The 16,711-nt window shown below is 39.6% G+C and overlaps 1 protein-coding gene across 4 annotated transcripts in view; it reads left to right on the top strand.

The window, feature by feature from the left end:
* Nucleotides 1-16,711, top strand: part of PPA2 (inorganic pyrophosphatase 2) — a 94,699-nt gene that overhangs the window by 42,856 nt on the left and 35,132 nt on the right. For all 4 annotated transcript variants that reach the window (XM_090267978.1, XM_090267979.1, XM_090267974.1 and 1 more), the window contains one exon: nucleotides 9,776-9,902. In XM_090267978.1, the coding sequence (XP_090124104.1) occupies nucleotides 9,776-9,902 (127 nt within the window). The remainder of the gene's footprint in view (nucleotides 1-9,775; nucleotides 9,903-16,711) is intronic.

Here is a 16,711-nt window from a genome sequence, read left to right as displayed (position 1 = left end):
AGAGGAAAAATGCTAATATTTGTGGAGGACCTCTTATGTTCTAGTTCATGTATGTGTTATTTCTGTTGCTCTATCCTTGAAGGAAAAACTGCTATGAAATGCCATTATTTCCATTTTACTATTGAGAAGCCAAGTCCTAAAATATTGAGTATATCAATTTGTCTAAGGTCACCTTTGGGAATGGTGGATGAAGAATTCAACCCCACATATTTGTGACTTAAAAATCCTATCTTTTGAGGGAACTTCTGGTTAAGATGAAAGCATAGGTAGACACACTTCGCCTCCATGAACAACCATAGAAAGAATTACAACCAGGTCTCACAAACAAATAACTAGAACCATCACAAAACTGAGCAATATGGAAGTCAGACAATCAAGGATTTAAAGAAGCCACATTTACCCAGACAAGTAGGAGGGGCGATATGGCTCAGACAGGTGGTAGCAGTGGCGGTGGAACAGATAGTTCCATATTTACATGTGGTGGATAAAAATTGGGAGGGATAACCTGGGAGCAAGCAATCCCAGCCCCAGGCCAGATAGCACAGCCCAGAGTTCCAGCACCAGGTAGATAAACCCCCATTACCTCTGACTATAAAAACAGTGGGAGTTGGGGTGGTGGAAGAAACTGCTGGATTTTTGCCACTTAAAGGGCCTACATAATCTCAGAAGGTATGCAAACCCCAGGGCAGCAACTGGAAGGGCACCAATCACATATGGGAAATGGGTGAAGTGACTGCAACCTGGGTGAGAGCTGGGCAAATCGCCAGAAGCCAGGCAGCAGTATTATCCCCTCTTTGAGCTCCCCACCACAAACAGAGCCACAAAGTAGTGAAATGGGTAGCCTCATCCTGGCAATTACCTAAGGCTCCACCCCACACAATTCATAGGTGCCTTTGCTATGTAGGCCACACTACTAAGACAGTAAAAGTGGCTCTACCTAAAATACAGAAACAAACACAGAGAGGCTGCCAAATTGAGGTGGCAAAGAAATATACCCCAACTAAAAGAACAGAACCCCAGAAAAAGAACTAAATGAAATGGAAATAGCCAACTTATCGGAAGCAGAGTTCAAAACACTGATGGTAAGGGTGCTCAGAGAACTCATAAAGTATAGCAGAAGCATAAAGGAAGAAATGAAGGTTGCACAGAGTGAAATAAAGAAAAATATACAGGGAACCAACAGGGAAGGGAAGGAAGCTGAGATTCAAATCAACAATTTGGAAAAAATGAAGAAATAAACTTTCAACCAAAACAAAAATAAGGAACAAGAATGCAAAAAAAAAAAAAAAAAAAAGAAAAGAAAAAAGAAAAAGAAAAAAGAAACCAAAAAAAACAAAACAACAACAACAACAAAAAAAAAAAAAAAAAGGAGAGGCTTAGGAAACTCTGGGACAACTTTAAACGTACCAACCAACATCCAAATCACAGGAGAGCCAGAAGGAGAAAAGGAAGAGCAAGAAATTGAAAAACTTATTTGAAAAAATAATGAAAGAAAACTTCCCTAATTTGGTGCAGGAAATAGACATAAAAGTCCAGGAAGCACAGAGAGTCCCAAACAAGCTAGACCCAAAGAGACCCACACCAAGACATATCATAATTAAAATGCAAAGGTTCAAGATAAAGAGAGAATCTTAAAAGCAGCAAGAGAACAGCAGAGAGTTACCTACAAAGGGGTGCCTATTATACTATCAGCTGATTTCTCAAAAGAAACTTTGCAGGCAAGAAGGAACTGGCAAGAAGTATTCAAGGTGATGAAAAGCAAGGACCTACAGCCAGGATTACTCTATCCAGCAAAGCTATCATTTAGAATGAAAGGGCAGATAAAGTGCTTCCCAGACGAGGTAAAGCTAAAGGAGTTCATCATCACCAAGCCACTATTATATGAAATGTTAAAGGCAGTTATTTAAGAAAAGAGGATCAAAACTATGAACATTAAAGTGACTACTAACTGACAATTATCAACATCTGAATCTAAAAAATAAAAACAAAAACAAACTAAGGAAACAACCAGAGTAGGAACAGAATCATAGGTATGGGGATCATTTGGAGGGCTTATCAGCTGGGAGGGGGAAAGGGGAGAAGTGGGGAAATGGTGTAGGGACTAAGAAGCATAATTGGTTGGTACAAAATAAACAGGGGGAAGTTACAAATAATCTAGAATAGGGTGAAGCCAAAGAACTTACATGCACGACCCATGGATATGAACTAAGAAGCGGGGGGTTGCTAGAGGGAAGGGGGATACTGGGTATAGGGGTACAAATGGGGAAACGTTGGGACAACTGTAATAGCATAGTCAATAAAATATACTTAAAAATAAGTTACTTATAAACGCTAACAAAACTAAAAATATATCTTTTGAAATCTTTTCATACTAGCTAGAAAAAATCAATAGTGACTCTTTTCTGAGTCTTCCTAAAACCTTTGTGGCCTATCTGTGTTCTTCTTTCAGAATCTCAGCTCATTTTTCAAACATGATGAGCTATATGGTTTCCAAAGATTTAGTAATAGAATCTGGTGTGTACATTAGTTTTCTTGGAAGGTTAGACTGAAAGTAATCAGAAGCTACAGTTTGTCAACAACTTTCGGCCCAGTCAGCATTCTTAGCGCGTATGCCCCAACCCTCTGCGCCACCACTGAAGAGAAAGAACAGTTCTACCATGCACTGGACGAAGCGTTATCCAAGATCCCCAGAAGTAACGCTCTCTATCTCCTTGGAGACTTCAACGCAAGAGTAGGAGCCGACCACATGGCCTGGCCCACCTGCCTTGGAAACTGGGAGAGGAAAGATCAATGAGAATGGTCAGCGACTGCTTGAGCTTTCGTGTCACCACGGCCTGTGCGTGACAAACACATTCTTCAAGTGCAAAGAGATCCACCAGGTGTCATGGAGGCACCCCCGCTCCCGCCATTGGCACCAGCTTGACCTCGTCATCACCAGAAGAACGGATATTGGCAGCACCCTCCTCACCCGCAGCTACCACAGTGCAGACTGCGACACGGACCATGCCCTCGTGGTAAGCAAGGTGCGCATAATGCCGAAGAGGTTGCACCACTCCAAGATGAAGGGTCGCCCACGCATCAACACCAGTTGTGCCAGCAACCCAGTTAAGACCCAGCAATTCATCAACAAGATGGAAGATGCACTCGGCGAGGGAGTGGCGGCAGATGACTTTATCGAATCCAATTGGCCACGTCTCCGCGACGCCATATACAACTCCGCCATTATTGCTTACGGGAAGAAAGAGCGGAAGAACGTTGACTGGTACGAGGCTCACTGGGAAGAAATGGAACCCGTGATCGAGGCTAAGAGGAAGGCCCTACTGGCTTACAAGGCCATGCCCACTCCCAGTACACTTCAAGCTCTACGGGCTGCCAGGAGCAAAGTCCAGAAGACCGCCCGCCACTGTGCCAACACCTATTGGCTAAACCTGTGCAGAAGCATCCAGGAAGCCGCCGATATAGGCAACGCACGAGGAACGTATGAGGGTATCAAGAAGGCAACAGGCCCAATCCCCTCCAAGATCGCCCCCCTTAAGTCCAAGACAGGTGAGGTCATCACTGACCAGGAACAGCAAATGCGGCGGTGGACCGAGCACTGCCTCGAGCTGTACACAACGAGGAACACCGTAACAGACACTGCTCTTAACGCCATCCCAGACCTACCAGTCATGGAGGAGCTAGACACCCCACCTACTGCGGCAGAGCTCAGCAAAGCCATCGACCGCCTCGCTTGCGGGAAAGCACCAGGAAGCGACGGAATCCCTCCAGAAATCCTAAAGAGCAGGAAACCAGTCCTGCTACAGCCGCTCCACCATCTACTCTGTCGCTGCTGGAAGGAGGGTTACATCCACCAGGATATGAGAGATGCCAACATTATCACCATGTACAAGAACAAAGGAGACCGCAGCGACTGCAACAACTCCCGGGGCATCTCTCTCCTCAGCGTCGTCGGCAAAGTATTCGCCCGGGTCGCTCTTGCCCGCCTGCAGACCCTTGCTTCCCGCGTCTACCCAGAGTCCCAGTGTGGCTTCAGAGCTGGCCGTTCAACAGTGGACATGATCTTCTCCCTACGCCAGCTGCAGGAGAAGTGTCACGAGCAGCATAAACCACTCTACCTCGCCTTTATCGACCTTACGAAGGCGTTTGATCTGGTCAGTCGAAGCGGTCTCTTCAGCTTGCTACAGAAGATTGGCTGTCCACCACATCTGCTTGCTGTGGTCATGTCCTTTCACGACAACATGCACAGCACGGTGTCCTACAACGGCGCAACCTCTGAGGCCTTCCGAGTCAGCAGCAGAGTAAAGCAGGGCTGCGTCCTCGCGCCTACGCTGTTCGGAATCTTCTTCTCCATGCTCCTCCAATACGCCTTTAAGGACTGCAGCGAGGGTGTCTCCATTCACACCAGATCCGATGGCAAGCTCTACAACCTGGCCCGTCTACGAGCCAAGACCAAAGTCAAAGAGGTGCTCATCGTGAGATGCTCTTCGCCGACGACGCAGCTTTGACATCACACTCCGAAGAAGGACTCCAGCAGCTAGTCACTTGCCTTTCCCACGCATGCAAGGAGTTCGGACTAGCCATCAGCCTGACGAAGACGAATGTTATGGCTCAAGGCACGGGGACTCCCCCATGCATCACCATCGACGGGTACACCCTGGAGGTTGTCAACGACTTCACTTACCTCGGGTCCACCATCTCGAGCTCTCTGTCAGTCGACTTGGAGGTCAACCGGAGAATCGCCAGGGCAGCCACAGTTATGGCCAGACTGAACCGGCGAGCGTGGAACAATTCCAGCCTCACTGAGAAAACCAGACTGCGCATCTACCAAGCCTGCGTACTCAGCACTCTCCTCTATGGCAGCGAGACGTGGACCACCTACGCAAGGCACGAAAGGAAACTCAACAGCTTCCACATGAGGTGCCTGCGACGCGTCCTGCATGTCGCCTGGCAGGATAAGGTCCCCAACACCGAAGTGCTGAAGCGAGCCAACATGAGCAGTTTGCATGCAGTTCTTAGCGAGAGACGCCTCAGGTGCCTCGGCCATGTCAAAAGAATGGATGCAGGCCGTATCCCCAAAGACCTCCTCTACGGCGAGCTAGCAGAAGGCCAGAGGATGACAGGGCGCCCAAAACTGCGGTTCAAAGACATCTGCAAAAAGGACATGACACAATGCTCCATCAATCTCAACACATGGGAAGTTCAAGCAGACGACCGCCTAGCCGGAGGCTCGCGGTCAGGCAAGGTACGTCATGTGCAGAGGCTGTGCGCAACGAGGAGGCGGTCCAGAAAAGATCGAGGCGGAAGTAGCGTCAACAGCAGCAACAACGGCCATCTGCCTTCACCTGTAACAAGTGTGGCAGGGATTGTCACTCCCGAGTCGGACTGCACAACCATTCTCGGCGGTGCAGATAGACTCTCAAGAAGCTACGCCATCGTCTCTCGAGACGGACGGCTGCCGACGACGACGAGACTGAAAGTTTTATAATGAAACTGGGAAAAAAGGTTTCATGTTATAGCCAGATCAGTTTATTCCTTTAGAGGTCTGAAATAACATTTAGTAGTTATGAACTGAGTACTTAATTGCTATGTAAAGAAAGATGGAGGCCTAGACAGACACACTGCATCTCCCTCCACAACTAAGAAGGAATACAACTAGCTTAAAACTAGAGAAAACCAGAAGTTCCAGAAAATTGAGCTGCATGGAAGTCCCACAAACAAAGATATAAAGAAGAAATACTCATCCAGACAGGTAGGAGGGGCGGAGCCGGGGTGAAGAGGACGTGGTGTGGCAGCAGCGGCAGCGGTGGCAGTGGCAGGTCAGTGGAAAGTGCAGTCACACGTTTTAAGAAGTCAGGAAGGACACCTGGGAGCACTCCCAGCACCAGACCAGACTGCACAGCTCACGGTTCCAGCACCAGGGAAAATAAAGCCATATTGCTTCTGACTGTGCAGACTAGTAGGGGTTAGAGTGGAGGAAGAAACTGCCAGTCTCTCAGCAGAGTCAGCTTGTTTAAAATGGGCCCCTACGGTCCTAGAACGTCTTCAGACCCACCCACTCGGGGAATGCCAGCCAGGGCAACATCTAGAAAAGCACCAGTCCCATATGGAAGTGGGAGAAGTGCCTGCCTGGAAAAGGGGCAGGTGCTAAGAAAGTGGCATTGTTCCCTTTCAGACCCCTCACCCACATACAGCGCCACAACATGGTGAAACTGGTCGCCTGCACTGACGAATACCTAAGGTTCCACCCCTTACAATGTAACAGGTGCTACAGCTCTACCTATGACCAGAGGCAAACACAGGAGCCTGTCAAGATGAGGAGACAGAGAAGTATGGCCCAAAAGAGGGAACAGATCAAGGTTCCAGTGGGAGAACTAAGCAATGAGGAGGTAGCCAACCTAACAGATGCAGAATTCAAAACACTGGTGATAAAGATGCTCACAGGCTTGACAGATATGTTTAAGTACAGCAGATGCATAAGGAAAGAAGTGAAGGCTATGCTAAATGAAACAAAGGGAAATCCACACAAAACTAATGGTGAAGGGAAGGATACTAGGGTTGAAATCAATGATTTGGAACATAAGAAAGAATAAAGCAGTCAACCAGTATAGAATGTGGAAATAAGAATTGAAAAAAATGAGGAGAGGCTTAGGAACCTCTGAGACAACTTTAAATGTGCCAACATCCGAATCATAGGGGTGTCAGAAGGACAAGAGGAAGAGCAAGAAATTGAAAGCTAATGTGAAAAAATAATGAAGGAAAACTCTCCAAATTTGGTGAAGGAAATAGACATACAAGTCCAGGAAACACAGAGAGTCCCAAACAAGCTAGACCCAAAGAGACCCACACCAAGACATATCATAATTAAAATGCAAAGGTTCAAGATAAAGAGAGAATCTTAAAAGCAGCAAGAGAAAAGCTGAGAGTTACCTACAAAGGGGTGCCTATTATACTATCAGCTGATTTCTCAAAAGAAACTTTGCAGGCAAGAAGGAACTGGCAAGAAGTATTCAAGGTGATGAAAAGCAAGGACCTACAAGCAAGACTACTCTATCCACAAAGCTATTATTTAGAATAGAAGGGCAAATGAAGTGCTTCCCAGATAAGGTAAAGCTAAAGGAGTTCATCATCACTGAGCCATTTTTATATGAAATATTAAAGTGACTTATTTAAGAAAAAGAAGATCAAAACTATGAACATTAAAATGACAACAAACTCACAACTCTCAACAACTGAATCTAAAAAATAAAAACAAAATCCAACTAATCAAACCGGAATAGGAACGGAATCATAAGTATGAGGATCATTTGGAGGGTTATCAGCTGGGAGAGGGAAGGGGGAGAAATGGGGAAATGGTACAGGGATTATTAAGAAGCATAATTGGTAGGTACAAAATAGGGGGATGTTAAGAATAATATAGGAAAGGATGAAACCAAAGAACTTATATGCACGACCCATGGACATGAACTAAGGGGGGTGGAATTGCTGGAGGGAAGGGGGTACTGGGCAGAGGGGAGCAAAGGGGAAAATATTGGGACTGCTGTAACAACATAATGAATAATTATACTTAAAAAAAAAGAAGATTTTTGTTGGAACTATTCTCCTTTCTTTTGTCCTTAGATATGCAAGAGTCCTTAAGTAATTTGAAAGGAACGTGATGGTAGAAAGTATCCTGGAAGTTGATAATAGACTGAAAACCACGGATAATAGACATTTTTAACATCAAGTTCCTTGAGAGTTTATGTATCATTCATTTGGTGTCTACATTATCCTTTTGCTATAAATTTGTTGAATTGATTTGAAATGAATTGAATTGTGGGGGGTTCATAAAAATTTTAATTTGTTCCTAAGCATCTAATCCTGAGTTTTTGGTTTCACTGAGAGTTGCCTTTCCAGTTTGTTAAGGCAATAAAACAAGGCAGTGGTTTGTCTAATCCCTCTCTGTTGCTTATGAGAGCAAAAACATTATCGTTCTGATGAAACTTGATAATCCCCAGACATACTTCCTGCTTGCCCTGGTAACCAAAACAATCCAAAAGCTTCTCTTGCTCTTATGATGTCTGATATTTCAAAGTAAATTAATTGTTATGAATAAAAATAAAACAAGTTAGAATGTGCTTTTTAAAATTATACACGTATGATTCCCAGTAATTATGATGGACACGCTTGCCACCAGAATCTACTGCAGGCTCCTTGGCTTTGGCACTGTTGACATTTTGGATGGATAATTAATTTTATTACAGGGAACTGTCCTGTTCAGCATCGCTGGCCTCTTTCCACTGGGTGCTACTAATACCTCCCTAGTTTGACAACCAAAAAATATCTCCAGACATTGCCAGATGTCCTCTAGAGGGCAAAATTGTCTGTAGTTGAGAACCAGCAACCTAGTTTATCACTACATTAAATGATGTAGCCAGCCTTTCATTGGTAATTATGCGATAGGATAGCTTTAAACACTTCTGTTTTGTAAAGGATCCTCTGGCATGTGCTGTGTAGGCCTCCCAACAAGATTTTAAGCCTTTGAGAACAGGGATCCTTTCTTTTTATATACATAGTGTCCGATATGGTGCTAAACATGTAAGAGTCTGGTTCATATATTTGTGTATATTCCCCTAAAACTGAGATTTCAGTTTAGTTTATGCAATCTCACTAATCCGTTGTGTAAACTAATTACAGCTTCATACAGACTTATATTAACATTTTAGATTTATTTTGCATATGTTCTAAAAGGATATATTTTGACTTTTTGTTTAAGGTTAGGTATATTTCTCAAATAATTTTAAGACACAAAAGTGGCTTTCTTTGCATACCTTGCTTTCCAAATGTAAAACTGCATTTAAAATTTTTTAATTTATTTAGTTTTAGAGAGAGGGAAGGGAAGGAAAAAGAGAGAGAGAGGGAGAGTGAGAGAAACATTATTGGCTGCCTCCCGTATGCTTCCTGACTGGGGACCTGGCCCATAGCCCAGGCATGTACCCTGACTAGGAATCGAACTGGCAATCTTTTGCTTTGTTGTGATGACACTTAACCAACTGAGGCATGCCAGTCAGGGCTAAAGCTTCATTTTGAAACATGAAGGAATATATTCTGAAATGTGTATTCAAATTTTAACTTGCAGTGAAATTATATAGCTAAGTCTTTAAAAAAAAATAAAAGGCTATAGAAGTAATGCATGCATTTAAACTTGTCACAGACATCTTAAAGGAACCACTGAAATTATTTTAGCTCATGAAACATCTGCTTGAACATCATGTTATTTCTTGATTTTTCTTAAAATCTTTAAAAAATATTTTATGAAGACTGTTTTGTCTGTATCCTTAACATACTAATAATTTTTTCATTGTCATTCATTAGCTCCTTAAGGCTATATTCTAATATGTTAAAATTTTACTTTTCACTGTACCTGAAAAATGTGTTTTGCAAATATGGTATTATGAAGCAATATAAAAGGAATCTTGGGTCTTCTTTAACCCCAAGCACCAAAGCCAGGGTTATATTATGTAATGCTATACATGGGTTTATTTTCTGTGTACTGTGTATTTCTAGGCCTAGTACATTAAATTTCAAGATTTATAAATAACTTTAATTTCTAAAAAGGGATCAAGATACTTAATTTTAAGAGGCATTTCTTGAAAGTCTTTATGACTTTTTACATTATTTTAAATTACTAAACCTTTATTAAATTTCAGTCTATAGTGCAAAAGCACATGGATTTTTATGAGATATGAGTAAACTTCTCCAAAGCTTTGCAAATACTGAATTTCTTTTCTCTTTAAAGGTTCTTTCTCGTGGAGAGGTTATTCGTGTGAAGATCCTTGGAATTTTGGCTCTTATTGATCAGGGTGAAACAGATTGGAAATTAATTGCTATTAATGTGAATGATCCTGAAGCCTCGAAGTTTCATGGTAAGTCTATAACTGCCCAGAAACAGAAATAAATCAGTGTGTCATTGGAATTCTTAGAATTTAAAAAGTGATTATGTAAAACACACTGTATATATTTGGGAGTTAAATTTATGTTTTGTTTTTTATTCTCTCTCTATGGAGTTTGAAGGGCATTCCACGCTGGCTGAGTCTAATTGTGTCATATTGCTAAAGAGGAACTAGAGAGAAAAGAGGATGTAGACAGACTAAAAGCACATTCTGTGGGTTCGCTTCCCCCTCTCCTTCCCTCCCTTCCTTCTTTTCTTTCTTAAAACTCTCTTGTTCATTTGAGTAATGGGAAAAACACTAAGGAAGGAGTACTTATCAAGGCCATAAGCTGTTTCTCCACTTAGTTTTTGTTCTGTCCTGTAGAAATGAAGGGAAAGATAACTGCCCTCTGACAAAATTTTAATTTTCCAGAAATGTTAAGTTCCAGAAATTGCTTGGTGTGATGCAGAACGGACTTTCTTTGGAGTCAGACAGGCTTCAGTTTAAGGTCCAGCTGTGCGGCTTTCTTCTACCTGAGCGACTCCGGCTAGATCATTTAACCTTGCTGAATTTCCATTTGCTCATCTGTAAATGGAGATAATTATACCTATTTGTGAGGTTGTTAACAGGATAAGAGCTAATTTACTTAAAGCATTTGGCTGTCTTGTACAAATGTTGACTGTGTGGCCACTATTACTGTTCTTTGACTGCTTTTTTACCCCTATTTCTCTAGCCTTTTTTTTTTTTCCCAGCTTCACCCTTATCAAGATCCTGGTTTTATCTAGATTTCAGCTGTTATCACAACTGGAACCTATATCATTTCTGAATTGACTGAAACTCATTAACAATTATGTGTTAATCTTTCTTAATTCATATGCATTTAAAACCTTTTCTTGCACATGGAATAGCAAAGAAGGATTTCTGTTATTTTTGCATGTACTTGAGAAAAGGAAAGGTCTGATGGGGCGATTACATACAACCCCATGGTCAAAATTGAAACATGACACTCCAATTAAAATAGGAAACTTCAGTTTGTAATCCATATATATCTTGTCTGTCTCATTATTTTACCCTGGGTTTCTTTATTATCATATTTCTTAAACACACATATATAAGAAGAGTAAATAAATACCCAGTTTAAAAAATTATAATACATTAACTGCTTTTCCAATGAGAACTGATAATAAATGGTTCAGCATTCCCCCAAAACAAATCATTTGCGAAGTGGCATACTAAAGTCATGCCAGTCTACTAAAGGATACCCCCTTTAACTGGATATCTGAGAGCTGGAATCAAACTAGTGTTTAGGTGGAATGAACTTGTCATTAGCTTTGTACAGCTGGAGATGTGATTTAACATTTTAAACTCCCCTAGCATATGTCAAAAGTACTGGTGCCTGTTCTTGTACATATTATTATTATTTTTTTAAATTGAATTTGTTGGGGTGACATTCATTAATAACATTATGTAGGTTTCAAGTGTACAATTCTATGCTGCATCATCTGTATATTGTACTGTGTGCCCACCATCCAAAGTCAGGTCTTCTCTGTCACCATATATTTGACTCCCTCTACCCTTTGGGCTCAAAAGATTTAAATAACTTGTCCAAGTTGTATATCTAGTAAATAGATGAACCATGAATTGAATTCATTTCTGTTTGATTATGAAGTCCATTGTCCATCTATAGTACTATACAGAGCAATTCATACTGGATTGTAGTCAGTTGTAGTATTTGTAACTAGTGATATTGAAACCAGATTACAAAGCTAAGTACCTTACTCCCTGAGTGTCTGAAGGCTTAGAATGGAAAATTTTAGCTCTCTTTCACTTTACTGCTGTTTGTACCCAGATGGAGATGACTTCACATTTAGTTATCTTTTAAACTCTTTTTGTGTGTGCTTGTACAAAAAGTATGCAGAAATACTGAAACCATGACATGCAGAAATACTGAAGATTTAGGTTGAGATGAAAACTGGAATAGAAAAACAAATCATTGTTTTGAAAGGAAAAAACTTTTTTTCATTCTACTAAAAGGTTACACATACATTATCTTCATCATGAAAAATATAACAATTCTTCTTCCTAAGTTTTTAAAATCCTAAAATTAAAAGACAACTATTATTCACATATTTTACTCTCAAATGGTATGCTGACATTATGTTTGGTTGTATTTACAGAATGGGTAAGATATAGGGGACGACGTGGAAATTATTTCCTTTAAGGATATTTGCATATTGCTTGCACTGCATAGTACCTTAAGTACTCGTATATATCTAAATATTATAAAGTAAATTGTGTTGTTTTAAGTTATAAACATTTTCTTTTACCTCTCGTGTTTTTACCTTCACATGATTGTAATACATTCCACACACCTTGATTGAATTTTCTTCTGTCTTCGCTCTTATTTTAGTGACCCAAGGAAGAAATAGATGTAGGCACAAATTGAAAGGCTGAAGGAATTATAGTATAAGTTTTATTTTTTAAATCATAAATCATGGAATACGAGGTAATCCTATGTAGCAGCTTTTATTTTGATTTTAAACACATTTAGATTTATAGTTATCATATCTCTCAAAACATCATATAGCTGTTGTCTTAACTCTTACAGACAACAGAGTTTCCATTGACCTGCTGCTTAAGGAAGTATTAATGCACAGAAATAATTTCTAATGTTAGTCTTTTTTCTTTACTCCTTAGCCTGCTGTGTTGTCTGTGTTTTCATTAGCACCTGCCAAAGAGGGGAACTGGAGAGGATGAGAACTGAGTGATGCTCAGTAATTATAGGGGTTGGAAGCTTCCTAAATTGTGAAGGAGTTTTTTTAAAGTTTCCTTAAGAAAAAAGTTATGATTTGATTACAATATTTGATAGCTTTTTTTATATCATACTAATTAAACTTTAAAGGTATCTATTTTATAATTCATGAGGAGCTCAACTATCATGAGCACATGGCTTATTTTATATGTTACAGGTTTAAAACAGAAACTTAGTGATGAGACTTCTGAACTAAAGGAACCAATTTTATGATTATGCCTCTTAGGACAACTTATGATTTTATTATAAAAGAAAAGTATATATTAGGACCCATATGATTAAATAAGTGTTAGCTAATAGTAAAAGTCTGGGGCTGTTCTCTACTATATATCTCTGAAAATTAATCAACTATATTTAATATTAAGTTAAGCAACTTTAAAATTTTTTCTTCTGTGTCCCGCCAACATTTACTTTCTAAAATCGCAAACACAGGATTTTGGATGGCATTTTTTTAAATCATAAAAATAATCATAATAGTTGGAAATAGAAACTCAGAAGTATAAAAAATGCATATAAAATGAAAACTAAAGTTCTTCCTACTTGTCACCACCCTCAGTCTTCTCATAACTTCTTTGTCACATGTTTTTAGTTCTCTTAAGTGGTTGCTTCTCTTCTGTGAACCATGTGCTTACACCTCTATTTCTTAATTCATGTCTTTTCCCTCTTGACTCAAGTTGCTACTTTGAAAGATTAGGAAATTAACTTCTTATACACTTCTCAATTTTGTTATGATATTTCTTCTACTATCTTAATAATTTTAGTATTACACTTTGAGCCATATTTCTTACTTCATTAATTTTAAACAGTAATGGGTGACTGCCTAGGATAGAACTAGACCATTTTCCTGTACTTCTGTCTTTCTCTGCCCCTTACTACCCAGCTTCACTCAGCTACACTATTAGTTCTACAGCGTCAAAACATATAATGTTTAAAGTTATGTTCTTTACCTCTGTTTTTCATATTTTGACTTGATCTGAAACTTGGGAACTAATGAATAACATTTATAGTATTTGTGTGAATGTTTTTCACACAGTTTATCATCCATTTATAAAATGATCAGTTTTTGAGAGGCTATTCTCTTAAGTCCTCTGCATAGCTATTATTATGGGTTTCTTTTCATTGCTCCCCTCCCCCCTAGCTTATTAGTGCTACTCTTTCTTAGATTCTTTGACGTCCTCTTTTTTGTTTTTCATTTTTATTGCCAACTGGTACATTTCCCAAAAATTATTACAAAAAATGCATGAGAGATTGATTTTCTGAGTGGGTTGGTACCTATTAGAATTCGTGTGTGTGTGTGTGTGTATTTGCTATATTAATCTAGACACATTTAAGATATGATTCTGCTGGGAAGTTTTAGGGTTGTTTTATTTGCTATGAAATAACTTCTTTGATCCCAATGAACATATGTGCAAACTTTGGGAGACTCTAATATCCTATTATAATAGTTACAGTTTTTAACTCTTACATGACTGAACTAATATTAGCATTTGCATTAGAGAATGTATTCTTGTTAGAAAGAAACTGGTTACTAGCTGTATTTCTGTAATTTCATATTATTATTTAAATCTTTATGTTTTATCTTCTGAAGCGGGAGTAGCCAATGTGAAAATCTGAAAAAAAAGTCTAAATATCATTTGAAAACAAATTCCTTATACTCCCTGATAGAAAATTGGTCACATTGTCTGGCTTATTAATACTCAGAGAGCACTAAGACCGTTAATGCACTGTGATTAGGTTCTAGGCTCTAATGTCCTTAATGGTGCTGTAATGGCCAGAACAAGTGACTTAGACTCCCAGGACACCTAAATTGTGACTAGAGAATGCTTGGGCCATTAGGAATAATAGTGCTTAGTTATGAAATAACCAAATTCAGAGCTTTTTGAGAAGATTGAAATACGGGAGTTGTATAATTTCACTCTTGGTTAAATTAACCACCTCTATAATGTAGAGCTTCAGATATTCATCAAATAGATGTTTGAGCCTCTTCAGAACTGCCCTTGAGGCCTGCGAACCTTGTGTCTGGGGAAGCAGTGTCATGAGAAGGTAATTTTGGCCTAGAAGCTACTTCAACTTGCAGAGCAATAAAGATTTCTTTTGTTTGGTCTCTTTAAACAAATGAAAACTATTGTCTGTTGTCCTGTAATAACTTGCTGTTGTAGTGATTTCATAGTTTAAAATATGAAAAATTAAAAATCAAAATTTGAAATCAGAAACCATCATATTGATGTAGATACGTTCTGGGATGAATAAATTACATTAATAATAAGAAAATTATTTTAGGTGAGGTAGTTGAGACTTTTTTCAAAGGCCAGCATTGCACTTGTTCTAATATTATCAGAATTTATATGTATTTTATATACAGTAGCCCACCTTATCTATGGGGGATACCCTTAAGACCCCCAGTGGATGCCTAATGCCTCAGATAGTGCCAAACCCTATGTATACTATTTTTTCCTGTACAAATATACTATATAAACTAACTTACAAATTAGGCTCAGTAAGATTAACAATAATAATAGAACCATTATAACAATACATTGTAATAAAAGTTCTGTGAATGTGATCACATGTTTCAGAGGATCCTTGCTGAGTCTTCATGTAGGCTCAATGCTTTCTGGCTTAACCCATTGCCATCAGTTGGAGCGTTTTCTGCTCATGTCTTCCACCCACAAATTTAATGCCTTTTCCATCTGAACCAAGCACTTATCAAACACTGGTTGTAACTTTTGCAGTGTGAGGTACAGTAGCAAAAATAGCATGGCTTTTATTTTCCTTCATAATTTTACAGGTAGAAGGTTCATTATTACTGTAGATGTTTCAATTGAAGCATACATTTTTTTTTCTTTCTTATTGAGTTGAGAATTTTTACCTTTACACTCAAAGAAAGCACTTTATAGCGTCTTTTGGCATATGTGAATTGCCAACATCACTACCTGCGTGCTTTGGGGCCATGATTAGGTAAAGTGAAGGCTACTTGAGCACAAGCACTGCAGTGCCGCAGCAGTCGATCTGATAACTGAGATGGGTACTAAGAGATAACAGGCAGGGAGCATCTACAGTGTAGATAACTCTAGACCCAGGTGTGATTCACGTCCTGGGTGAGATAGCATGAGATGGCAGGAGATTTTACCACACAACTCAGAGTGGTGTGCAATTTAGAAAGTATGAATTGTTTATTTCTGGGATTTCCATTTAATGTTTGGACCATGGTTGATCGTGGGTAACTGAAACTCCAGAAAGTGAAACCGTGTTTAAGAGGGCCTATTGGTATATTGTTTTTCAAGGCAGGAATATACATGTGGAAACAATCTCTTTGGCTTAAGTTTTCATTTGCTAAATTAACAATTTTTGTGTCCCTGCAATTATTAGTTTTAAAAAATAAGCAAATTAACAGGTGTTTGATTCCCTTACTTCCTAAAACATAATTTAGTGCTGTCATTTAAAGAAAAAAGGAATAGCATAGAAATCTTAAGGAAAAATATTCATATATGTGTTAACCTTTGTAACCAGAAAGAATGGAGTTCCGTTTGCTTTCCCGGGCATGTATTCTGGCACAGAAAGGGGCTGACGTGTCATCATTGTCATTCTAAAAGCTCTGACGTTTCTGGAAGAGTTACTGCCTGCCAAGGAACTCTGCTGAATGCTTCCTTTGGAATAGATGTTTAATGTGTACACAAGCTCAAGCAAGATTTCATCACGCTACTCAGAATGGTGCACAATTTAAAACTTATGAATTGTTTATTTCCCTTCTTTTCTTTCAGGTTGAGAAACTGATGAACCAGTGGTGGGGAGGATTGGTTAATAACTTGTGTAAAGTCATGCAGAGAGCCTTTGGAATCCAGTTGGCGTAGCTGGATATATTTGTGGTCTTGGGACAGTGTTGCCTTCTGGGAGTGCTGGCCATTTGCTCTTCAGTAATGTAGGCATCCGTGGGATGATTATGGTTATAGGTCCCAGTAAAAAGAAGACTCTTTTGCTCTTTATTCCTTTG

Source organism: Furipterus horrens, unplaced genomic scaffold (assembly GCF_987537825.1).
Source record: "Furipterus horrens unplaced genomic scaffold, mFurHor1.1.pri manual_scaffold_2, whole genome shotgun sequence".
NCBI lineage: Eukaryota > Metazoa > Chordata > Mammalia > Chiroptera > Furipteridae > Furipterus > Furipterus horrens.
The sequence above is the reverse complement of the archived record's forward strand: the minus strand, read 5'-3'. Positions and strand labels throughout refer to the sequence as shown.